General features: G+C 37.4%; 1 protein-coding gene across 1 annotated transcript; it reads left to right on the top strand.

Annotated features, from left to right (window-relative positions):
* The first annotated feature begins 13,503 nt into the window (after positions 1-13,503).
* Positions 13,504-18,525, top strand: LOC145050602 (uncharacterized). Its single transcript, XM_078998826.1, has 5 exons — positions 13,504-13,712; positions 13,764-14,235; positions 14,404-14,464; positions 14,544-14,621; positions 18,449-18,525. Exons 1-5 carry the CDS (start codon positions 13,504-13,506, stop codon positions 18,523-18,525), a joined length of 897 nt encoding a protein of 298 aa, XP_078854952.1.
* The last annotated feature ends 7,442 nt before the right edge of the window (positions 18,526-25,967 follow it).

Raw genomic sequence — 25,967 nt, 5'->3', positions numbered from 1 at the left:
ATACTAGGTTTTATCGAAGGAAAATCGTTTTGAGAGTATCGAAGCGCTGTCCGAGTGCTGAGTCACCACCTTTCAGGTGAGTGCATATTTACTTTTAGCTTACACATAGATATGAAGTATTTTATATATATTACGTGCTATGTGTGCATATTATCTGAATACTTGCTATCTATGCTGGATGTACATTGTTATACATGTTTTCAATGATTTAAACTGTATATGTATTTTATATCTATGAAAATGTTGGGGTAAAACATGGGTAGATGTAATAGGTGATGTGTGATAAAATGATGAGAGGCCTCGATGTTGATGTTGTTGATTCTGTCATCTAGCGGAGTATAGATGACGACCACGGACTCTTCTAGACAGTCCAGTGGAACACTAGCAGGCTCGCAACCTGTAGGTGTTTGTGAACGATGTGTTCACCGGTGTACTCCATCCCCCACATGGTTGCCTTTAGGACATTTATTGCTGAGGAATCCCCTTAGCAGTAGTGTCCGTCCTGATGATGATCCTTAGGCTAGGTCCCTTATGATAGGTGTTTAAGGATGTAAAGTGAGGATAACGGGAACGGGTAATCGGGTTATTGTTGATTGATGAAATTAATAAACTTATTTATTGTGGGTTGAAAACCCTATGTGCTCACCAGGCTCCCAAGCCTGCCCCACTCAGTTTTATGTATTACAGGTAGTGGCGCTTGAGCATAGATATGATGTTGGACGAGGGATTACGGATAGAGGCCTGTAGATATGAAATAATGTAGTAAGGCTTATATTGTACTGTTTATGCTTTTGATATGTACGAACATGACATCCCAAGTCTTTTAATGAAATACATTTCTATGGAAATGCTTTTGATAAATCTTTATCATATTTTGTTTGGGACAAATTCCGCAACACTTTCATTTAAAATGTAACTCTGAATTTTAAACAAAGCATAAACAAACCGGTCTTTTCTGGTCTTGATTTTGGGGATGTCAAATCCACCAATCTCCATTTCTATTTCCATTCCCCCCATAACCTCCACTACTCAAATACCACCTACCTCTATCCCAGTAACCCCCTCCCATTTTCACTGAAGCGACCACAACCACCGCTGAAGTAAGAACCAACGTATCTGATACGGGGGCTCCTACTAAAGCACCCGAACCCACTCCCACTACTGAACATACATCAGCCCCTGAACCTACTTCCACAATCGAGCCTCCACCCTCACCTCCTCCTTCATCTCCTGCTCAGTCTGCAGATAATGAAGAACCTTTTCTTGGTGGGGAGAACATGACATTTGATTCGGTCTATTACAGTTCGTATCAGATGCAAAGTGATGATGACGATGATGCTCCTGTCACCAAGAAGCATCTCAAGGAGCTTCACGAGAAGATTGATTCTCTCATTGCTTCCTCCTCTTCTTCCTCACAGTCTACCATCTCCGAGGCTGCTATTCAGGGGATTATTGATGCTTTTACTAAGGCTCATGAAGCCTCCATCAGCTCAGCCATTGCCGCTATTGACGCCTCCACCAAGGCATGTGCTGCTGCGACCGAAAAAGTCGAAAAACTATTTGTCGACGCTTCTTCTATTTTGTAGTCTTTACAGGGAACTGCTAATTCCAACGCAGAGCGACTTGACTCTGTTGTCAACCAGATTGCTACCTCGGTTGCCTCTGAATTGCAATCGTTCGCCAGTCTTCGTCAGGCTCTCAGTGATGACCACTCATCATTTACGGCGACTATTGAGGAGCGCCTAACTAAGCTACATGAAGATCTAGCTGCCGAGAACTCACTCATGGACGCTCTCGCTCGAAAGACCACTGCTCTCAAGGTCAAGAATCTTCAGCTCTCCAATTCTCAAAAGGAAATTGAATCTCTTCGATCTGAATGAGAGATTGTTTCTTCATGTGTTTCGGATGTCCACGCCGCCCTTTCCAACATCCTTGAAGCACATGATCCAATACTGAATTACTCAGTGAGGCGTGATCTCGCAGAAAAGCTTGCTCCTGCCCTTTCTCTCCTAAGCAAAATTGAAGGGCTCCTGGAGTTCGTGTCCATTCCAAAACAAGGGGGAGAGGATGTATCTCAACCACCTCCCACTTCTACAACAACAAAAACAACCGAACCTCCTTCAACAGGTCAAGGCTCAGGTTCAGGTGTCAAAGACAAAGGGAAGAAAATTGCTGAAGATAGTGATGATGATAAAGAGACGATTGCAGATCTCTTGAAGTAGCAAGGCCGTGATAAAGATGCTGATATGAGTGCTCGGGTTGCCAGAGAGGCTGAGGCGACTGAAAGAAAAATGAAAGAGGCTCATGACCTTCTTGAGAGTAGGAAAACCCTTTTTCCTCCATGGACTCTTGAGAAGCTTCTGAAAGAAGCGATTGAAACTCCAAGCATTTTGTGGCTCGAACCGGTGATTTCACTGGATCGCATCAACTCTGTCGATTCATAGTTTGACATGCCACAGTTTGACATGCCACAGTATCAAACATGTCGATTCATAACGTTGCTGAAATCCCTCATCCTCATCCAAAGGTTGATAGGGATCTCGTCGAATTCTATCTGAGAGCTGCCCAACCACAGTATCAAACATGGAGCGCTCAGAAGATTGTCAACGTTCGGGTCCTCAATCCGTTTCGAGAAGGGAACTTCACGAATGTTCGGTTCAAGGTGCTGAGGGGTTCTGCTAAGACCGAACATGCCATATCGCTTGCTGATCTTCCCAATTTGAATCCACACGATTGGATAATTTTGCACAACATTCTCCTCACAAATGAAGCAGAGTATGGTCCGATTATTGATCACTTCAAGAGGATGCTTGTATGCTACATTATGGAAGTTGCGAAGATGGATCAGGAGATCGCTAGCATTTTCAAGAAAAATCCCACTATCTCTCCTGTTGGCTCGGCTAGTAATTTGAACATGATGCAGATGGGAAAGATTGACCCGAAACGAAGTTATGTCATGTTTACCAGGTACGAAGGCCAAAAATGCTTGTTCGCTTTGGCAGAAAAACATCTCTACACCACTGCATGCCTGGAACATGTTTTGGGAATCATTCATCGTTGCAAGCAGAATTCAGCAGACGACAAGAAGTACTTCGATGACATGATCCAGTGGTACATTCGCTTCAGATAGACAATCCTCGCTCTCATCCCTCGTCTGTTTGAAACTACTAAGAAAGTTCCTGCAGCTGGACCCAACAAGAAGAAGTGATAATCTCGCTCCAATTGACGCAAAGGGGAGATTGTTAGGTCCAGAAGGTGTTGCATCTTGGGCTCGATAGTTAGTCCATTTTAATCTTCGATATGGGCCTGTCCATCCGTGAGTTATTTTGTAGGGTTTTATATTTATAGATGCTTGCATGCATCCTAGAACGTAAGATTTTGATAGAGAATTTAATAGCGTTCATTGTTCTTATATTTTGTAACCCTAATATCCTCTACAACGGAAGTTCTTCATCGAGCTCTGCTGACGATTGAATCAGTTGAATCATTCGACATATTCAGATTCATTCTTGTGTTTGCATTACTGTTTTTGCTTTCGTGATTTACCTGTTATAAGATCTAAACGATCTAAGAGTTTTATAAACTCATCAACCTTTCAACCCATTCTTAAATTTCGATAAAATAATATTGGTAAAGTTCCCACTTTTATCTTTTTAGAAAGGGAAATCTCCAGAAAGCCCTAAATTTTAGTCTGATTTATGAAAAAGTCCTGAACTAATTTTTGTTTACAGAAAATCACAGAATACCAACTAAAACTTCGAAAAAACCCATTTTGGCCGGTTTCATAGATTTAGCCGGCATTCTGTCATTTTACGTTAGTTTGCTCAAAATGTTAGGACTTTTCTGAAATTTACCCGATAACCAAAATATTAGGACTTTTTTGAAAATTACAATGGAGTTAATGGATATTATTATTAAAAAATCATTTATAAACATAATTTTTTTATTATAAATAAAGGAAATACATTTGTTGCTAATTTCTAGGAATAGAATGGTTGACTGTGTACTTCTCTATTGTTTGTTGACCACTTCAAAGTCTCTATGTTCTTCCTATGTATCGTTCTAGGTGTCATAGTGAGAAGTACTCTATTTGGCGTGACCAATAAAAGAGTTGATAATATTTATTAATACACAATCAATAAGTGTTTACTTGATATTAGGCATGATGCTATATGATCACATATAATTAGAAAATATCATTACATGAACATATAAATCTTTCATTATGTTCTATAACCTAACTACCACCTAACCTCCAAACATTACCCGATAACAACCATAAAATTACATACATCTATCGAGAGTGAAAAGTAAACATTGAATGACAATTTAAATAGATAATAACCCTTCACTTGTTTCCATATAAATTATCATTTACGGTTCATTTTTCACATTTTATAGATGTGTGTTAATCGATGGTTGTTAACATGTAAGGTATGAATGTTGGTTTGTAGTTAGGTTAAACAACATAAGAGGAACACCAACATTAGATGAATGCTAACTAAGTTCATCTCACCATCTTACCCACATCAATGCATAGGAAGAACGTAGAGAGTTTAAGTGGTCAGGAAGAAATAGAGTGCTTAGATCACCAAATTATTCCTAGAAATTAGCAACAAATGTATTTCCTTTTTTATAATAAAAATACATTTTATTTTTATAAATGATTTGTTAATAATAATATCCATTAATTTCATGGTAATTTTCAAAAAAGTCCCAATATTTTGGTTATTATTTAATTTTTGGAAAAGTCCCAAAATTTTGAGCAAACTAACGAAAAAGGATAGAATAGCGGCAAAATCTGCGAAATCGGCCGAAAAGGGTTATTTCGAAGTTTTAATCGGTATTCTGTGTTTTTCTGTAAATAAAATTTAATTTGGGACTTTTTCATAAATTTTACTAAAATTTTAGGACTTTTCTGAAGATTTGCCTTTCAGAAATATAAATATCTCGTTCCAAAGATTTTTGGTTGATTTTATATTAAATTTACAAGTTAGTAACTTTAAGCTGTCACTTTCTGGACCATTCAACACTTTTGGAATAAACTGTACCAATCTACTAAGAATTACATCATTACCTTTATATGTAGGAAACTATACATCCATATCTAACTATAGGATTTGGAATTTTGGCATTTGGAGTTGTAATGAGTTTATTATGATTTTTGGAAGACAATGCATTAAATCTATGACAGCATGGACCAACCTGAGAAGATTGCCAATTTTACCCCTTAAGGAGTTGGAATTACGAAATGTGATTCAAAGTTTGAAGAAACTAGACACACTAAGATTTCCCGAAAAACAAGTCTCATGATTTTTAGCTATTCTTATTAACTTGCATGAATTTTAGAAGTTGGAGGACAAATTTGTGTTGAGAGAAAAACTTGAGTCACACTTGAACAAACGTTAGAACAAGTGATAATGCGGAATAAAGTTTAACTCAAAGGATCATTAAATCTCAACAATAATAATAAGTTAGAGTTAGAAGGTTAGAAAGTCAGATGTGGAAATATAAGGAAATATAAAAGACAACAAGTATTATATAAAGTATACACTTAAGTTGATTCTTAACAAGGAATGCAATCAGACCAAGTTAGTAAGTGAGATCAAACTTAGTGATTAAGTATAGAAAGACTTTCTCCGAAGAGAGATTTCATATAGTTAGGATTATATTTAAGTGATAATTAAGAAGATAGGAAGATGATTAATAAGATTCAAGATGCGTAAGAGAAGTGTATTCATTGAGAATAAGAGAACTCTATTTATAGAGTCTCGAAGATTACATACAATCTAATCTGTTAAGAGTTGCCACGCAGGGCACACTGGATAAAAGAAAGTACTTATAGAAAAACAGATATTAGACTAAGACTAAGAGATGATGACTTCGGTTGCTGATCTTGATTGCGGTGTTGAGATTGACTGCGGTTGCTGAAAGCTCCTTCAGATCTCTTTTAAGTTTAAGAGGGTCACTTTTATGTTTCAATAATTTCCCCCCTAAGTGACCTCTTCAACTTTTCTCTCAAGTGTTGAGCTTAAGGAACTTGATGAGAATCCACCAGAACTTTCTGAACCCCTTAAGCCACACGATTCTCCTTGAGATTTCAAACTTCACTTCAGCAGTTGTGTGTTTTGATTTATTGACTGTAGTCTGAGTGATCTCCAATTGCTTCCGGGTCATGCGGTTGATGGCAGTCATTGGGATGAAATACTTTGTTTCATCATTTTTGGAGTTGAAAATGACTCCAAGTTTTGGGAAGTTGATTGCTCCAAGGGATCTTTCTTGAAAGCCTTCATTCAGGACCGGAGCTGGTTCAAGAGGAGGAAGGTTGAAATTCTGAGCAAGTGCCAGGTGGATGTCTGCATCAATTCTTGCAAAATCACACACAGTCTCTTTCAGAAAGGTACATGCCCTTTCATACGTAATCTGCATCTTTGGGTGTTTTTCGGTCTTATTCTAAAATACCTTTGCAATCAGGAAGATTTCTTCCGGGTTCATGCAAGGGAAATCAGCTTGGGTTTGGATGTAGTCTGAGTTTCTTCTAGTGAGAGTATACTGAATGAATTCATCCTTCATGAATTTCCGAGGTTTGTAGTTTTTGACTGTGCTGGGCCTATCATTCGACCAGATTTTCTCAGTAGAAGACCCATGATTGACATGAAATCTGTTGAGTCTCTCAAACTCTAAAGGCAACCTTTTGTCACCGGGAAGACTGCGGTCAAAGGATTCAAATACTGTGAAGTATTTTGCATTTGGAGAGATGGGGATGTCCCAATAACCGTCATGAGGAGGTTCTGCATATGTGAGGCACGACTTGTAATCTTCATCGAGTAATCTTTTGTGCGGATTGACCCAGAAATTGATGAGGGATTCATTCATTGTGATATCAACTCCATTTTCCCTCCAGATCAACTCAACGAATTTAGCTGATATCCAATCAGATTTCTTCTATTTAGTTGCGGGAGAGTCGACTGAGTGTTCTGACGAGATGTAAGAAGCTAAGTTCTTGAAGTGAGGGGGAGCCTCGGGTTGCTCGGGAGAAGGATGAGGTTCTTGAATTGGCGTTTGTTGTGGTGGTGACTGATGACTTGGACTTCTTTGGGGAGAGGGAACTGGTGTTTTCTTCTGAGGAGATGGTTGCGGTGACGGTTGAGGTGTAGGAATTTTTCCTTGGTGCGGATGAGAATGTTGATGAGAGATTTGATCCGAGTTTTAGTCTTCACTTCCCCCTCTTGAGGAAGGAGCAGTCAGTACTTCCTCAAGCCATTACCTAAGGCCATCAATTTTTCCTCAGACTTCGTCAAATTGAGTATTTAGTGCTTCAACAAGTTGTTGGTTGTTTGGGATTGCGGGGTTAAAGAGTAATCAGTGAATTTCCCTGGTGAGGCGCAAGATTTCAGGACCATGAAAGTTGGAGGCGTAGGTTGTTGATAGTGGTCTCCAAAATTGAGATGGCAGATTCATACGCGTTGTGCGTTTTGTCAACAACTTTCTGGGATTGAGCAGATTTATCCGAAATGATGGTCTGAAGCTCATATTTGATGGAGGATACTTTAGAGATAAGTTTTTCAGCAGTGGAGATAAAGTGTTGATGATCAACATTGCGGTTGTTATCTAGGGCTCCGATGCCCATTTTTACTTTGAGAGATATGCATTCTGCAGCAAGACGCTCTCTGGCTTCCAGTCTTTCGATGCGGTTGATGAGAGATTGCGGGCCAGGAGAGTCCTCAGACTGTGGTTGGGAAGATTTTTACAGCAACAAGAATCTTATCCACTTTATCTTGTAGAGACAAGAATTCTTTTCTGGAAATAGCTTGCTTCTTTTTTTTTCATCTTCTCCTTGGGCTTATAAGTGGAATGCTGAGATCCGCTAGATTCTTCTTCTTTATCGAAAATCATCATTAAATCATTTGAGGGCTCTGGCTGATTGACTTCATTCATGTCGAAGTCATCGAAGCCAAAGGTTGGTGCAGAACTGACTTCAATTGCGGTTCCGTCCTTTTGAGAGTTATCAGCAGCAATTGTTGGAGGGGGACTGGATAAACCTGCACCATTGGGATTGGACTGAGCTTTGTGGATGGTCTCGGCCATTTCATCCATCCAGTTCTGGACCTTGAGAATTTTAGCCACCATGTTGGCATTGTTTATGGCGTCGGCCCAGTATTTGGCTACGGTTTGTATCTCCTGCTGATTCTGTTGAAGTTGCTTAGTTTGTTGATCTTTTCTTGCTTGAAATGCCCTTCGGAAAGCGGCATACTTCTGGACTTCTGATTCTGTGACTGGATTGTAATGCCTCTAGGAATCATTAGATTCATCACCGTCAAATCCTTGAAAAAGCACCGAGATGTCCCTCGGGTTCACAGATCCTTGCGCATTTGTGCTCACTATGCCTAAACCACCTGAAAAAGATGTAAGCAGAGTAGGATTTCCGGAGCGTCCTTGGTCTCCTTGACCCGTGGTCAAGTTTGGCCTCGGCTCTGTTCTGTCATGGGCTGAAGATTCGCCCTGCGGTTGGGTAGGTGTATTTAGTTTTTGGATTACAGAGTCTAGAATGGAGCGTAACTCCGGTTTTTGAAAGAAATGAAGTCTGGAAGGCCTCGAGACCTTAGGGTGAGAGGAACCAATTAGATCCTCTTGGGATCTAGTTGAGGGTGAGTCTCCATGTTGAGATGAAATGTGCACACTTGCTATGTTCGAGTAGTTGGATAAGGTAGTAACGAATGGATTTGCGGGTACCCCAAGGACAACCGGAGACTTTTGAGAGGCTAGGGTATTAGTCGGGTCACACATTTGGCCAGTGGATTTAGTTTCCTGTTCTTGAGAATAGCGATAGGAGCAGAGTCTAGATCAGAATCATCAGAAGATTGATTGGACTCTAAGTCATCATCTAATGAGACAGCCTGTTGGATTTTTTGCTTCTTAGAGGGTTCTGCTTCCTTGGGTGCTTTACGTTTCTTAGGAGTTTCACCTGTTGTATGTGTTCTTCCCTTGTTGCGGGGGCCTTGCTTGGGTGAGGCTAACTTCTTTGTCCTTTGAGCTAAGGGAATATGAGATAAGGTGGTAGAAGATGGAGCTGCAGATTGCTCTGGTTGATTGGGTGCGGTAGAGGCTAAAATGTTCTGACTTGGGAGAGGCGGGGTAGAAAGGTATGGGTCAATACCTTCCATAGCCTCAATATGATCTGTGACTATTTGGGTCTTAAGTCCAACCGTAGTCAAGATATGAATGGGTACCTTTTGAGATCACGTGTGACAAAGAAGTTGATGTTGTTGCCTATACTGATCTTGGCGTCTAAATGAAGATCTAAAATGCATAGCGCCCAAAACCATGCAAAAGTTAGCTCAGTTGGATTGTCCTTTGGAGTCTCCTTAGGGAGGTACTGGAGAAAATCATCCCATAGGATTTGACCGTAGTTTACATCATGACCCGTGAAGATGCTCCATACCATCTCAAGTAGTTTGAGGCCCATGTTGTCTGTGCCTCCGATTCGTCCAGATAGACGTCAAATCATGAAATGACACACAAACTGCCATACCGCAGGCAACTAGTTCTTCTTGAATTCTCCAATACCCTTGATCTGCTTTAGGTATCCCATTTGATACAGCGTGGGAGTGGTGTCTGTGATACTTGGTGAGAAGAACTTGGTTGAGGGATGCACCAGGAGGTTGATTGCAGTTAGAAACTTGTATTTGGTCAAGATGACCAAAGATTGATCCACCAAGTTTAGATGAAATTCTTGTAGATTATCAAGAGGTCGATAGGTTGAGAATGCACATTTGAACAATGTGCAGATGGGAACCACATCAGTGAATGCGTCGAATGGTCCAAAGAGTAGATGATTGGAGATGAACTTGATCATGATACAAATCGAGCCATTGTAAGAAGGATGATCATCGAAGATTGCCGTAAAATTGCTAGATGCAATTGAAGGCGATTGGTTCCGTGTAGTTGAATCAGAACCAGTTGGTTGAGCAGACGCTGATGCTTTTGATGGTTTCTTTGAGAGTCCTGATTTCACCATTTTGAAAAGGTTGAAGAACTTGCAGGAAAACTTGAAGTGCAAGAGGGAAGAAAGGAAGTTATTCGTCTTTGAGAGATCAAAAATCGTAAAACTTGCTTGGAGAGAAAATGGGGTTTTTATAGTGGCTAAGAAAATCATCCCATAGTTATGTTTTTTTTACCCTAACAAAAAAATGGTTATGGATAAAAACCTTTGATTTTTTTTATTAAGGGAATCATTATCAACCATAAAAACATTTAACTAAAAGATTTTTTTGTTAAGTTTTTTTAAAAAAAAAAGGCATTTAATGAAATGTCAGGCCCAATACCCCATGTCTGAAGAACGTGTGGTGAGGGGCGATAATCCGTTGTATAAAGGTGGAATTTGTAAGGATTTGACATTTTGGGGGTAAGAGGAAAAGACAGCTTAAGGAAAAGATTTTTTAAAAAGATTTCTTTTTTTGGAAACTGTTTTATTTTGGCATCACACCTAAAATAGGTCCAACAAAAGGTTTATTTGAAAATCAAAACTGAAATGATCATATGCTACAAAATGAATATTTTGAGAATATTTTTCTTATTTAATCGAAGAATCATTAAGTAGCACACAATGTTTCAAGAATTTATGAAGTAGTTGAGAGTTGCATCATTGTGATTGCGGATTAAGACTTCATTGCGGATGACTAGTTAGATGATTGCGGTAGAGGAAACTGAGAAGAACACTTGAACAAGATCAGAAATAACAATCAATAAAGGACCGTTGAAATATAGGTATGCTATATGGTTACGGTATATAGTATATTGCGGTACATAAAATGTATTGCACTACACAAGATACACTGAAACTATATAAGATAGATATATTTAGTTAGGACCGCAATGGTGACCATGAATGGTCTGCGGTACCTATTAATTCAAGAAGAATTGCGGGTCTGGATTCATCATTCCTAACATTTGTAAGAAACTGTTGAGTTTTGTAGAGTCAAGTGCCTTTGTGAACACATCAGCAATTTCTTCATGAGTATGAACAAAAATTAGTTCAATGTTACCTTTCAGGATGTGATCTTTAATGAAGTGGTACCGTAGTTCAATATGCTTCATCTTAGAGTGGTGAATAGGATTATGAGAAATCGCCGTGGCATTCTCTGAGTCACAGTAAATCGGTATCCGCAGCATCCGATATTTGTGGTCCATAAGTTGCGTTTTCATCCATATGACTTGTGAGCAACAGCTGGCTACTGCCATATATTTAGCTTCTGCCGTAGACAGTGAGACACAACTCTGTTTCCTTGATGACCAGCTGACGAGTCTTCCACCAAGAAATTGACATCCACCGGAAGTGCTTTTTCTGTCCAATCTACATCTAGCATGATCCGCGTCAGTGAATGCTTGTAGGCTGAAATCGTTCCATGCGGGATACCAGAGGCCTAGAGACTTGTTGCCCTTTAAGTATCTGAGAACCTGCTTGACTGTGGTCATATGAGATACTTTCGGATCGGCTTGGTATCTTGCGCATACTCTTGTTGCAAAGACAATGTCTGGCTTGCGGTGAGGTACATCTGCAAGCCAATTATTCCTCTATAAGTTTTGTGATCCACTGAATCTGTAGAAGGATCAGCAGAAATCTTAAATCCAAAGGCCATTGGGACCTTGGCCGAGGAACAGTTGTCCATCGAGTATTTCTTCAGTAGTTCAATGGTGTATTTCTCCTGATCGATGAATATCCCTTGAGGGACTTGTTTCACTTGAAGTCCTAGAAAGAACTTAATCTCTCTATTCATGCTCATTTGGAACTTGTTGGTCATGAGCTTTGCAAATACATCCACCATCCCCTGGTCCGTTGATCTGAAGATGATATCATCCACATATGCCTGAGAATTACACGGTCCGTTGATATCAATGTTTTAAGGCTAGAATTATTAAAATTCGGTGTTGAGAACTATTTTCAGTTTATAAAATTAGTATATTTTAATTTTAGTTTATTGCAGCAGTCTGCAGATGTTATAAATCAAAGATGCTTCTTATTATAGGCAGCAGCCGTTAGGTCCACCTCACTGTTTTGAAAACCGGACTGGACCGGCGTGTTAAATTGGGAACCCGTCGTGGTTCCGGTTCTTTATGCCCTGAAAACCGTTCGCCCTTTAAACTGTAAAAAATCGTCGGTTTTTCTCGACCAGCGATCCGACCTGTCTGGTTCAACCGCCTTGAGAACTGGTTTTATTTTATTTAATTTTTTTTGTTTTCTGAAAAATCATCGAAAAAAAAAGGCAAAACCCCAAATCGCTATCTCAAGTTCTCAGTCGACTGAAGAGAACCCGTTTGTAAGCCAAAATTTAAACCTAATGTGAACTAACACAATCGACTGAAGATTGAAGAAGACTTCTGATTTTCAATTTCTCCTTGGTCGAAATCATCACAGTGACACAAAGGGCTAAGAATTTTCTCCGATTTGTGCTCCACCACCGGTGACTCATCACAATGACACCTTCCGATTTCCACCACAGTCACACTTCCATAATACAAAGGTAAATTAATCAACACTTAACACTTCCTATCAGGCTAGGATATCATTGTTTCTCTTTTATATAGACTAAAAGTCTAAAACTAAATGCCAATATATGGCTTATGTGTTGGGGTCGGGACCATTTTCAGAATTAGAAACAAGATGTTGGTTGTTGTGGAAAGATAAAATTTGTACAGTTAGATCATTTGTACAGTTAACATTAGTTTAGCTATTACTCAAAAGTTCAGCATGTTGTAGCGTTAACATAAGATTAGAGAAACAATCAACCATTACTTAAATCATGTGGTAAAATGTTGCCTATTATTTTAAGAAAGCATTTGGATTATCAATAATTTATGATTGTTTCAGAAAGTTTTCGTACATTGAACATTTATGATTTTTTAATATTGTTTCACATGTTTACTTGTTTAGGATTATCAATAATTTGATATAAATGTAACATTGGTTGTTTGTGTTTCTATTAAAGACTTATAGTATAGATTATGAGCACTCCTGGTTCAAGTTCCAATCCATGTGAAGAAGCACAGTCGAATACCGTCCCATCTGGTTCACAAACTTCTACTCAACCAAATGTTCAAGCAAAAAATGATCATGCTTGGAGGTATATTACTCTACTTGATGGTGGAGGCGGAAAAATGCATACTTTTTTACTTTTTGTAAAAAAAACGTATAACGGTGGAGGTATCAATAAAATGAAACAACACCTTGCTGGAGTGACAGATGCTATTTCAGCATGTCCGAGTTGTCCAGGAGATATAAAGTTTGTCATGAAAAGTTTATTGGATGATAATGCCAAAAAAACAAATGAGAAACGTGCCAATGTGCTTGGTGATACTTTAGTGGTGAATGTAGATAACATGCATGATGATGATGATGATGACGTTTAAGTACTCACCCAACAATCAACTCAAAAAAAATATGGAAAGAGAAAAGCTCCTCCTACCTCTCAAACACAAACCATACCATCCTTTTTCAAATGAGGTATGCATGATCCTTCTCAATCATTGATTAAGGCAACATTGCAAAGTAAGGAAAGGTGGCATGATATGGATTTAGCTCTTGCCATGTGGTTTTATGATTCTTGCATACCTATGAATGTCGTGGATTCTCCCCTTTTCCAAATAGCAATGAGCAAAGTCGCTAGTATGGGTCATGGATACACGGGGCCTTCATATCATGATATGCGTGTCACGTTGTTGAAAGATGCAAAACAGTCTGTATAACTTATAGTTGATTCTTATAGACGTTACTGGGCAGAAAATTGTTGCACAATTATAGGTGATGGGTGGCGGGATGCAAGACAAAGACTCCTTATCAATTTTATGGTGTATTGTGCAAAAGGAATTTCCTTCATTAAATTAGTTGATGCATCGGATATTGAGAGTAATGCCCAAACATTATGCAACTTATTTAGTGAGATTGTTGAGATTGTTGGTCGTCAGAATGTCGTTCATTTAGTCACTGAGAATGCTTCCAAGTATAAGGTCACAGGAAGATTGTTATGTGAGAAGTATTCGTCCATTTTTTGGTCTCCTTGTGCAGCACAATGTATGGACTTGATTATGAAGGACATGTCGGAGATGCATGAAGTCGCTGATTTGGTTACACTTGCATCGAGGGTTACAGTTTTTGTTTATAATCACAAATGGCCATTAAATTGGTTAAGAAAAGACCAGGTTGGACAGAGATTATTCGTCCGGGTGCCACTCATTTTGGTACTTCCTTTATTACATTGAAGAGTTTGTGTGATCACAAACATGATTTGGAAGCTATGGTCACATCCCTACATTATAAAAAAGTGATTAGATTAGAAAAAGCAAAAAAAGTTAAGCTTATCATATATAAATTAAAGCTTTTGGAATAATTGTGCTATCATCGTAAAGGTGATGACTCCAATGTTGAGACTTTTACAAATTTGTGATTCGGATGAGAAACCGGCTTTAGGTATTTTTTTTTTTAATTTTTTTAATGATATATACAAATATATTATCATTTTTATTATTTTAGTTGATGTTTTTTTTAGGTTATATATACGAAGGGATGTATAGGGCAAAAAAAGAATTAAGAAACTTTTTCTCAACAACAGAGAGTTGTACACCCCGTATACTAACATCATTAAAAATCCGTAGGATAGGATTGTAACGCCCGTAGATCTGGGCTAGTCAATTAGAGACGATAAGCATCAAAAATGACTTTTTGATGGAAGATTATTTAGAAGGATTAATCTGAACTAAGTTTTAGTATATGTCACAAGGTTTCCGTACATATAAAGAACGCCGAAATCCGAGTTATAACGAAGAAGTTATAACCTGTCGAAGTTTCGCGACAAAACCGGCACGACACAGCGCGACGTAAATAGTGAATTTACGTTAGAGTGATATTTGGCCTTAGCGATCTAAATGAAAGTCATAGAATACGTTAAATCGAGAGCGTGCATAAAAAGAATGTCTAAATCTGACTTCGTATGAGGAAGTTATGATTTTTCGAAATTTCAGCATTAGCAGTATGCAGCCCGAAACTCGAGATTGAGGTCGAGTGATATTTAGCCAAAAATTTCTAAATGAGAATTTAAGATCTCATCAATAGTAGTCCAACGATAAAAAGACAGACGAAAACGGAGTTCAGATGAAGGAGTTATGAATTTCGAACGGAGTTTTACTGTCCCGGACTACTAAAAATAATATATTAATAATATATTTAAATTAAAGTCAAAATTAGCCAACGGAGTCTAAACGAGAGTTGTAGATCATAATCTCACCTACGCGAAGAACGTCGAAAACGGAGTTCGTATGCGAAAGTTATGAATTTCTGAAGTTTGGAGCGCGAAACCCCAAAACTGTCAGAGTTCACAACGTGAATACAGTGTTCACGACGTGAACTCAGTATTTATGACTTCTGAAGCCTGACAGACGCAAGTGGAAATGACGCACCTAATGACTATTGAATTCACGGCGTGAGAACTTAAAATTCACGACGTGAGAGCTGAAAAATGACCCTATAAATAGAAATCGAGGGTCAGCCGATTTTGGTTGCTCTATCTCTTCTCTCCCACTCCCGATACACCCTCTAAGCCCTATTTTAACCCCCCGAAGCCCCGATATCATCCCGAGACCCGAAGCAAGTCCCGAAGTCCGAAGATCCCGAGAAGAAAAGAGTTTCCGAGCCAAAGCTCTGCCCGCGAGAAACCCAATGTGTGAAGTGATCCCGGTTTCACCGAAGAATACTACCATTGCAAGCCGTAGTGCTGTCCGATCATCTTCTGATCAAGTGAGTGTGTAGTCACTTTCTTCTAACACATAAATATTAAGTATTTTCTATGAAATACGTGTTATGTGTATAATATATTGTTGTTTATTTGAGATGATTGTGGAATGGATGAATTATATAAGTTTTAATGAGTTAAACTATATATGTATTTTGTATCTAAAAATATGTTGGGTAGAACATGAGTAGATGAGGTTGTTGGTAGGTGATAAAAGGTGGGTTGGACCATGAGATAAAAGGATAAAGAGATAAACTTGTTATAGATCCGAGAGTATGGATCAGAGCAGGAGGTTAGTTTTAGATCCAAGGGTATGGATCAGATCAAGAGGTTAGTTTTAGGTCCGGAAATATGGATTAGGTAATGAGGCAAATTTAAGATCCGGGAGTACGGATTATGTATTTTAGAACTACGTATTCATTCGATAAGGTATCAAGTGTATAGTCCCTTTTAGGTACATGATCTTAAATACGAGTATTGATTATAATATGAAATATACATATGTATGTGAAGTATTTGTCATTGTCCGAAATACGTGTTAGATATATTTGATAATATACAACGTGCGAATCAGATATGGTTCAATATGTGTTAAGATGTGTATATATGATACTATTACTTAAAACCTTGTGTTAAGTATACACTAGTTAGCGTTTCCTAAATGGAGATAGTATCAAAAATTGATTATAAACATTGTAGGTTTGCCTAGTGATGGGTTAAGACTTAAATGGGATGTTTAGTTCAATTAAGATTGGAATTTGGGTAGTCTCTTATTAAGAGTACGTGTGGGGTGAGATTGATGATCGGTGGAGTACGTCCTACGTACAGAAGTACATTTTATGTACAAAGTATTTTTCAAAGTTCTGTGTCTTGGGTGCTGCTTGAGCCAGGGTACTATTATGTTCTCAGGTACGATTCTTTCGCATACTAGAGTACTATAATGTGCCAGAAGTACTATCATGTACAAAGTCTTTTTGACAATCTTGTGTGTCGGCTATGGGAGCGTACGAGAGTACTCTAGTAGTATTTCCCCATACTTTTATTTTGAGAGAGCTTTGGAGTCAGCGTTTCTTTTATGAGGTGATCGACCGAGCTTCATATGTCAGCGTTTTCTTTCACGAAGTAATTATGGGAACTTCGTAGACTGCCTAATAAAGTGTATCGGTAATAGACCACTGCTAGGTATGTTTGGTGTTATACTGCTGGATAGGGTGCGTCTGGGGGTGAAATATCTCATGTATTTAGGCCACTGCTAGGCAAAGTTCGATGCTGGGATAGGTAGAGTCTAGGGGTATAATACCTCATGATAGTCGGACCACGCCTAGGCATTGTTATCTAGATAACTACCCCTGACTTAAAATGTCTTGTGGTTCTTTCTTTTACGAATAAAGGTTCGTGGTGAAACTTATTTCATTCCCCTCATTTGATGTCTTTATTGATCCTCGTTTGCTGCTAGCGAATTTCCGAAGCAGCTTCGTCAGTTGTTGTTCATATCGATTTCCTTAGGCTAGATCTCGTAAGATCATTGTATAGGGTCAGTATGTGGGGATCGACGGGATGAGATAGATCATTTTAGAAAATATGGTTTATATGCGTTAATAATATTAGTGGTTTTGCAGGATCAAGATATACATTATTATCATCATTGTTTGAACTAAGAGCTTTCGTACTCTGTGTTCCTTCGGTGATTAGGTTCACCAGGGATATTTGAACTAAGAGTTCATTAGGTTTTTTTAACTGGGTGTTCATTAATTATCGTGAACTGCGAGTTCACCATAGGTAATCTAAGAACCTTTGCATCACTAAAATTTGTGCCAATTCCTTAGGGCAATCCTTAGGAATGAATGGGAGAAGGGTAATCGGTTCTTAGGATAAATAATTAAGAAATAAATGGAGATAAAGGGGTGGGTAATTGGATTGATTATTTGATAATTAAATATAATAATTATATTATTGTGGGTTGAAAACCCTATATGCTCACCAGGCTCCTAAGCCTGACCCTCTCAGTTTTCTTTGTATTACAGGTTATGGCACGAGAGCATAAGTTGGCTGACATAACGAGAGATTTTAGATTATAGGTCAGTAGTTATGAATAACTGTTGTAAGGTCTATTTTGTTCTGTTTATGCTTTTGGTCTGTATTGAACATGACATCCCGAGATTTTGTTATAAAATGAAAATACATTTCTTTAAAGAAATGCTTTGATAAATCTTTATCATATTTTGGGAACAAATTCCACAACTGTTTTCTTTAAAAGATTACTCTGATTTAAAAAAAAAAAAGCATAAACAAATCGGTCTTTTCTGGCCGTGAAATTGGGGATGTCACAAGGATGTTGTGTATGAGTCTTCATGCTACTGCTTATTGGTTGAATCCAGTCTTTCAATATGATAAATAAATTTTTTTTCTAAGAAACCAAAGGTGGTTTGGGGGGGGGGGGGGGGGTTATGGATATGATTGAGCGTTATAGTATAGTAGTGTTGGTACTGTGGATGGTCTAAGTCTCATGGACCAACTAAAGTTTCGTGAGCATGAAGGTAGTTTTGGTAGAAAAACTTGCTTTCGCTTATCGCAATACTACTTGTCCAAATAACTTTTATTCAAAATTTTATTAATAGTGAATTATAGCATAAATATTATAATATTATTTTGTTATTTTCCATTAGATGAATGGTGTAAATTACATGGTGGAGATGCTCAAGAATTGCAAAAATTTGCAATTCGAATTTTAAGCAAAATCTAAATTACATGGTGGAGATGCTCAAGAATTGCAAAATTTTGCAATTTGAATTTTAAGCCAAACTGCTTCTTTCGGATGTGAGAGGAATTAGAGTGTCTTTGAAAGAATCCACACTCAAAGAAAGAATCAGTCGGAGCATCAAATGCTTAATGATCTTGTTTATGTTTATTATAAATTGTGTCTACAGAATAGGTAACTTATACTTTCAAACTTTTTTTTTTCACTTTATTTATTTATGTGTAAAGTTATATTAATATTTTTTCTAAGCTCAAGGATTACAAAAAGTCTTATGATCCGATCGATTATGAAAATATTGATAAAATCGAGTTTTGAGTGGTTGATGAAATACGAGGAGGTGAACTAAGTTATAATGAATTGGAAAATATGGTTGAAGAAGAACCACCAAGCTACAATGAATCAACAATGTTTGAATCCCAAACTTCTCAAGGTTAGTATTTTATGTTATTCTATCAATATTTTGTTATTCTTCTATTTGAGTCTAAGTTTTGCTAAAGTTTAATTTGTATTTGATATTGACAATGATGAAGAAGAAGATGATGGAGTTGCTTTAGAAGAAATTGTGATTGAAGTTTGGATTTTGATACATTTCATGGTATTTTGATGTTTATGTTGTGAACTGTGTTGTTGTTGGGTTTTTTTTTTTTTTTTTTTTTTTTTTTTTTTTTTTTTTTTTTGAATACTAGAATGAAGATGTGGAGAATTATTTTCATGGTACTTTGTATGTTTGGTATTTTTATTTCATTTTGAAAACTTATGTTTATTAGTATTTTTGGTTTAAAGTTTATTTTTGTATTTTTTAGAATATTTTAAAATTTTAAATACAATAATGATGTAATAATGACGTCATTCGGTTTTTTGGACCGGTCCGACCGGTTCAACTGGTTGACCCATCGACCCGGTACGGTGGCCGGTTTGATGTCCGGTCTGGTTTTCAAAACATTGGTCCACCTCTTCTGCTGCAAAGGGTTGCAGAGATAATTCACAGATTTTATAAATTTTCGCTTCGAAAAAACAAAGAGCACCTTAATTTGATGTAAATTGAGGCCAAGGAAGTAAATTTGTGTGTTATGTATATTCTTCCTACTAATATATCTTCACACAAATTTCATTAATATTTTCTATCAATAAATATAAATATTTTTAAAGGAATTTTTATTATTTTTTAATCAATAAAGTTATAAGTATGCGGATAAATTTCAATATTCATTTGGTGATTATCTTTATGATCCATGTTATATTTGAAAATTGATGGTTATATGTGATTAACAGTGTTAATTAATGACATGACACGATAAAAATAGACGATGAGAAATAAAACTGAGACGGAATTAAAATTCGAATTATGTTTATGTCATATTCGTGTCAAATATAAAAAAAATGTTATTGTGACGTGTTCGTGTTCAAAACTCGACGGACACGACTTAGCATTTTTTGTCGTGTTTTTCGTGTTTGTCATGTTTGTCGTATGCCGTGTTATTATGATTAAATATTAATTAAATAAACTAATTATTATTTTATGCTATTATGTGGTGTCTTGTTTATGTTACATAAAATTTTAATGTGTCGTGTTGTCAGGCCCGACCCTGACATTTCGGAGAACTTGTGCAAAAACTAAAGTGAGGCCCCATAAAAAATTTCTTGTAAATATTATTAACTACATTTGTTACCACTAATTCAAAATATAAAGTTGCTAAAAAATATCTCATAAATTCACTACCATAAAATAATGTCTTCACTCATTGGTAATCGAATAAATCTGTAAAACTGTTATAAACAACTTTAAAAAAAAAAAAGGAACACATTATTATTTTCTAAACATCGACCTTGTAGCATTTTTAGAAGAAAATTCATCTATGAGACTTTCATATATGAGATTTTTTCTTACTTTTGGTGAGTTTATAAAAAATAAAAATGTTGTCTAAAATTTATAAAGAAAACAGATTTGCATTTTTTTTATATAGATATTTTCCTTAAATTGTTGATAAATTTTAAATTTATGATTAGATTTTGACTTTTGTTGATTTTTTTTCATAATTAAAATTAATCTAAAATTAGAACCAAATGTTACCGGACTAATTTTATTTATTGATAAAACATAAAAATAGATTTCACAAAAATATCAATACTATAACTATAAATTATCTCAAAAATCAGAGGCCCCCAATATCGGAGGCCCGGTGCGACCGCACCGCCGGCACCACCCCAGGGACGCCACTGCGTGTCGTGTCAACAAAAACACGACACGATTTCTCGATTGGTCATCCCTTTATGTGATCTATATATCATGTAATCTGTGTTACAGCCTTACAGGTGAACAAAGGTATTGGGCCGTTGATTGTTGATACCAGTTTGGTTCTCTGGCCTGACTGGCCAATGTAATATTCGAAGGCCGTACTAGAAGTATGTGTACGGTAACGGTTTAGTTTGGTGATTGGGTCCGGGTATTTCTGTCCGAGGACCATTTGCACCCGAATTATGTTTTATATCTTCTAAAAGTTCATGCATTCAAGTCAAAAGCGTGTTCATGATTCCAAGATTTAAATACGAAAACATATAGTACTCATGCGTTGAAGTTGGTTAACATGCTTCATTCTAATTAAAAAAACCTACTGCTACATTCATACATTCACGTTAAAAACATAATCCTACACTCACACAAACCGTAACGTAGCAAGTATTTTAATAACATGCATTGAAGGGAGTAACATGCATGTAAAGTCAAAGAATTAAAAGAACACACGCAGAAAAACTCATAAATTCAAGTGAAAAGCATGGCTGTAACATCAAAGTATGAAGAACACATGCAAAATATCAGGAACACGTGTAGAAAACTCATACCCTCATGTAAAAAACGTGGCTGTTATAATATGTATACATAGAAAAATTTGTCTGTAAGACTTAGTCTATTTAATGAAGCTAATGAAGCCAGATTTGACCATAATTCGCTTTAAACACATAAAACTTTTGCAGATTTGGATCTGTTTACCTGTTTACGATTTGTACAAGCATGTTGACTTTTTTATTATTAAACGGGTGGTATGGACCACTGTTGATTCGTTATGAGTAGACAAAAATCGACCCAACCAATCAACCCAACCCGAACCCAACCCAAAATTAATAGGTTGAGTTGAGATTTTCAACTCATTTAAGTTAAATACGTCAACACGTCTAACCTATTTAATTAAATAGGTTGAGTCGGATGGAAATTATGAATTCGTTTTCAAGTTAACAAGTAATTTAACTTTAATTTATATTTAACTTAATAATTATTTACCAAGTAAATTCTTTCAATTGTCACTTTCAAATTAATTCCAAAGCATACTTGTCAATGACTACACTACTCTGGTCACACAAGTAATTTCTGTTACAATTACTCACCTTATGTTTAGGTTGATATGTAACGAAATTTATAAGCCACCCATGAAGTCTTGAAAAAAAAGCCCTTCGATACTTCTCTATAAGTATTCGATTGTAATTCACGGGAAACCACACATGCTGTTGATTATCTCTCTTGATAATTAACGAAGTAACCTTTGCCTGGGGTTTGACTGCCTTTGTGTTGAAATTTTATTTTTCGACATCACAGATCAAAATTTTTTGTTAGATTGCTTCTTATCTTATTTTATTGGCACACTGCACTCACGAAATCCTTGAGGTTCTGAGTATTACCAACTCAGGCTGATGATTTCGAAAGTCTAGTATATGACTTCGTCTCTAATCCCAAAGACGAAAGAGCCTTACCTCCATTCTGAAGGTTTTCGATCTTATCCACTTGGTACTCACGAACAGTTTGATGTGACGGTTTGGCAACGTGGCCCGACTTTCAAGGGAACTTTATCTGACATGGCGTGTTTGACGACTAGTGGTGCGACTTTCAAGGACAGACATGGCTTACTCTTTAAAGAAAACTTTTGGAATTCAATTGGGGATACTATAAAAAGGAAGTTGTTATCTTCTTTTATAATCACGCGTTCAAATTCACAGACGATCAAAAAGCCCTAAATTTCTATGTTCTTCAAGAATTCTCGAAACCCTAATCAATGGCGGCTGATCAAACCACCACTGCTGAAGAAGTTGTATCACAACCCATCATGAAGATCCAAAGCACTAATTATCAGGTTGAGGGTGATGTTTCACTATATCCCGAGGAATTGAAGATGTTGATCGTTGCTCTTCAACATTCAAGTCTCGCAACTGCAATGTTCAATGCTTTTGATGTTCCGCTTTCATGGTTATCAATGGCTGGTTCCACTACTTCTTACAACAAAGCCACTGATGTCATCACATTCAATCTGGTGAATGAAAAGAGAATTCGTCTCACGAAGAAGTTGTTTACTCAAATCTTGGTAAAACCGGAAAACCGGACCGGAACCGAAACCGGTATAACCGGAAAATGCTTAAACGGTCTGGGTATTGGGTTTCAAAATTACTCTTATCCGGGTTCCGGGTATTTCAGGTATGGGTCCAACGGGTCCGGTTAATCCGAGTTTTTGAACCGGTTTTGTTTAAAAAACCGGAATCGGGTTTAATGGACCGGGTTCGGGTATAGTGGGCCAAAGAACCGGTTTAGGTTTAATGTGGAACCGGTATAGCAAACGGGTTTATTGTGGAACCGGAATACTACTGGTTTTTTTTTTAGTTTTCTCTGTGCTTCTCGGTGACAATCATCATAAGACTTCTCTGTGCTTCTCAGCGATTTGTTTTTTTAGCTTTCTCTTTGGACGATCGACGACAATTGAGGGCAATCAACAAAAAACATTTCCATCTTGTGCTTCAAGTCCATCTCAATTGAACTCCAAGTCGACGATCATCAAAACATCAACTTTCATTCATTCCCAATTGAACCTCATATCAATCTCCTACACTCAATTAAAGACCAATGATGAACAATTGGGTAGATAACAATGAAGATACACAAGTAAGTTGTCAAGAATTTTGATTTCATGTTTTATGAAGTTTTTTTTTTAATTTATTTATTGTCTTTCAAGATTTACGTCATCAATTCTTGTTAATTTTAGCCCTGTTTCCAAATAGAATAAACAGGGGGTTGAAATTATGTATCGGTTCTTATTTTTCATTCCTACAATGTTGTTTTCTTTTTTTCTTTTAACTGTTTTTTCCTCCTGTGCAAACTTTTGGAGAATTGGTTTGATTTTTAGATAAAAAAACTAAGCCATTAGTTGGTTGTTGAAATTTAATGGGTTCTTTAATTCGATTGGTTTGATTTTATATTGTATCCTCAGTCAATTTGCAGCTTCTAAACCCCTTTTGCAGACAATTCTTTTCTCCAATTTACCAAAATACCCTTATTCTAAAATCATCGATATTGCTTCATAGAACTAAGCTCAAATTGAAATCCATCTTGTGGGAATCATAGTTTTGCTATTACTTTCACTTTTAATTACTTTTCAATAAAGACTTCTATCAAGTATGTAATGTTTTATTTAACTGTAACCTAATGTCTAATGTTCGTTTTTATATTTTTGTTAGCATACTTGCTGTTTTTGTATTCCATTTTATTAGGATATGAAGTTATATATAAACAAGACATGTATAAGTTTTCTATATGAATATCAATTTTGAAACAAACATATTAGGTCAAGTTTATGAATTAAGTCGTGTATATTATTTTCAGTTTTGTATTGTACGTCAAGTTTATGAATTAAGTTGTGTTATTGTATTTTAATTGTGTTTTTATTGTTATCTATTGTAGCTTGATGATGATGATGAGGTGTTTATTGACAACACTCAACAAGAAATCAATGAGAAACCAACACAAAAGAGAAAAAGAGTAGGCAAAACAAGGTCCGATTGTTGGAAATATTGCTAAATGGAAAAAAGTTACCCATGGACTGAGAATGGGCAGTCAAAGAAAACGTTTTGACTCTATACAAAGAAATATTGTAGCCATTCTTTTTTTCTTTTTGCCTTCACAAAATCAAGGAAGCAAAGGATATCGCTCATGAAATAACTCCAACACACAACCCCGATGAACCCTCGATACATGTACTGGATGATCGTCGGCGATCTCCACCTCTAGCGGGTAATCAAGCTCTCCAGGAGCGTCACCAAACCTTTTTCTAAGAGCAAGAGATACAAATGATCGGGTGGATCCCGAATCAAAATGGACTAAGCATGGGGCACTATTCACTAGTAATATCCTTCAATAGTAACATACATAATAAGCATATACAATAAAGAAATAAATGAAATAAGGAGAAGATACATACTAGTAACCACATCAGGTGCTGCACGAGCCTACTTAGCTGTCAGCTAAAACGTTCAGCTCCTCATAACTGCCGCCCTCGCCTTGCCCTGGCTGCGGTCAGTGATCCTCAATGTTCCTGGAGCAGGTGCTACCACCGTTCATACTGTTAAACTTGGACAATCGGCCTTCTTGTGGCCCCTATGGATTCAATGGAAGCAAACCAGACTCGATCCTTGGGTGGTGGTGGTGGTGGCGGTGCAATCCATGTTGTAGTGACCAATCTTTTTGCACTTGAAGCAGCCAGAACCACCCGCCCTGCAAACCCTCTCGTGCGTCTTTCTGTAGTTTCCACAATAGCTCCGACCTTGTTGGCCCCTCGATCGAGAATCAAAAACCTTAGGATTCTTTGCCGAACCCTCTGATACCTGAGCTTAAACCGACCTCCTCTTTCTCACAGTCTCCAAATAAATCTCCCGTTCCCGGGCCATCGCTATCTTCTCCTCCAAGGTCCAGCAGTTGGACATGCTCACAAATTCCCGTATCTCATCCTTCATCATGTCGTGGTACCTCTCCTTCTTTATCTCCTTGTCCACCACATACTGCGGAACTAGTAAATCCCTCTCACGGAACATGGTGGTGATCTCCGTCATAATCTCAGTAGTCCGGTGAAGGTCCTGAAGCTCCCTTGCTAGAAGTTGAACCTCAATCAATGGTGAAAAATCATCGAAAATTCCTCCTAAGTCATCATCTCAATAGCCTCTCCTCCCAAGGCATGGTCTACCTCCTCTCACCAATCATGGGCTTTGTCCTTTAGAAGAGAGGATGCAAATCTAACATTCGATCTGTCGAGGCAAAAGCTAGTCCAAAAGGCATTTTCGATGTCTGACAACTATCACCTACTAACAATGGAGTCCTTCTTCCTAATTAACTCAGGAGCCCCATATACACAAAACTCTTGAAAGGTCAGAGAGCGTGCACCCACCATAGCCACAATCTCAACTCATATTGTGCCCAAACGTTCATCAACAATCTCTATAATCCCCTCCTTGATCATACCAAATATTACAGGAGTTTGCTCCAGAATGCCGCGAGTGATCTCCGAAGAAATCAAATATCGCATCTGATCATCCAAGGGTCTTACCCTAGAGCTAGAACCCGATCCATCACCAGAACTCGATTCACCTCGAGTGACCACCATTCTGAAAATAAACAATGT

The sequence above is a fragment of the Lactuca serriola genome, chromosome 5, assembly GCF_051521515.1.
Source record: "Lactuca serriola cultivar US96UC23 chromosome 5, Lser_US96UC23_V15, whole genome shotgun sequence".
Lineage (NCBI taxonomy): Eukaryota > Viridiplantae > Streptophyta > Magnoliopsida > Asterales > Asteraceae > Lactuca > Lactuca serriola.
This window is presented reverse-complemented; position numbering and strand designations above follow the sequence as displayed.

What these genes read in the sequence shown, in the direction of transcription:
- LOC145050602 (XM_078998826.1), top strand. Translation starts at nt 13,504, where the DNA reads ATGCATGATCCTTCTCAATCATTGATTAAGGCAACATTGCAAAGTAAG. An exon ending in TATCATGATATGCGTGTCAC is followed by an intron (nt 13,713 to 13,763) that starts GTTGTTGAAAGA and finishes TGATTCTTATAG; the next exon opens with ACGTTACTGGGCAGAAAATT. An exon ending in TCCGGGTGCCACTCATTTTG is followed by an intron (nt 14,236 to 14,403) that starts GTACTTCCTTTA and finishes ATCATCGTAAAG; the next exon opens with GTGATGACTCCAATGTTGAG.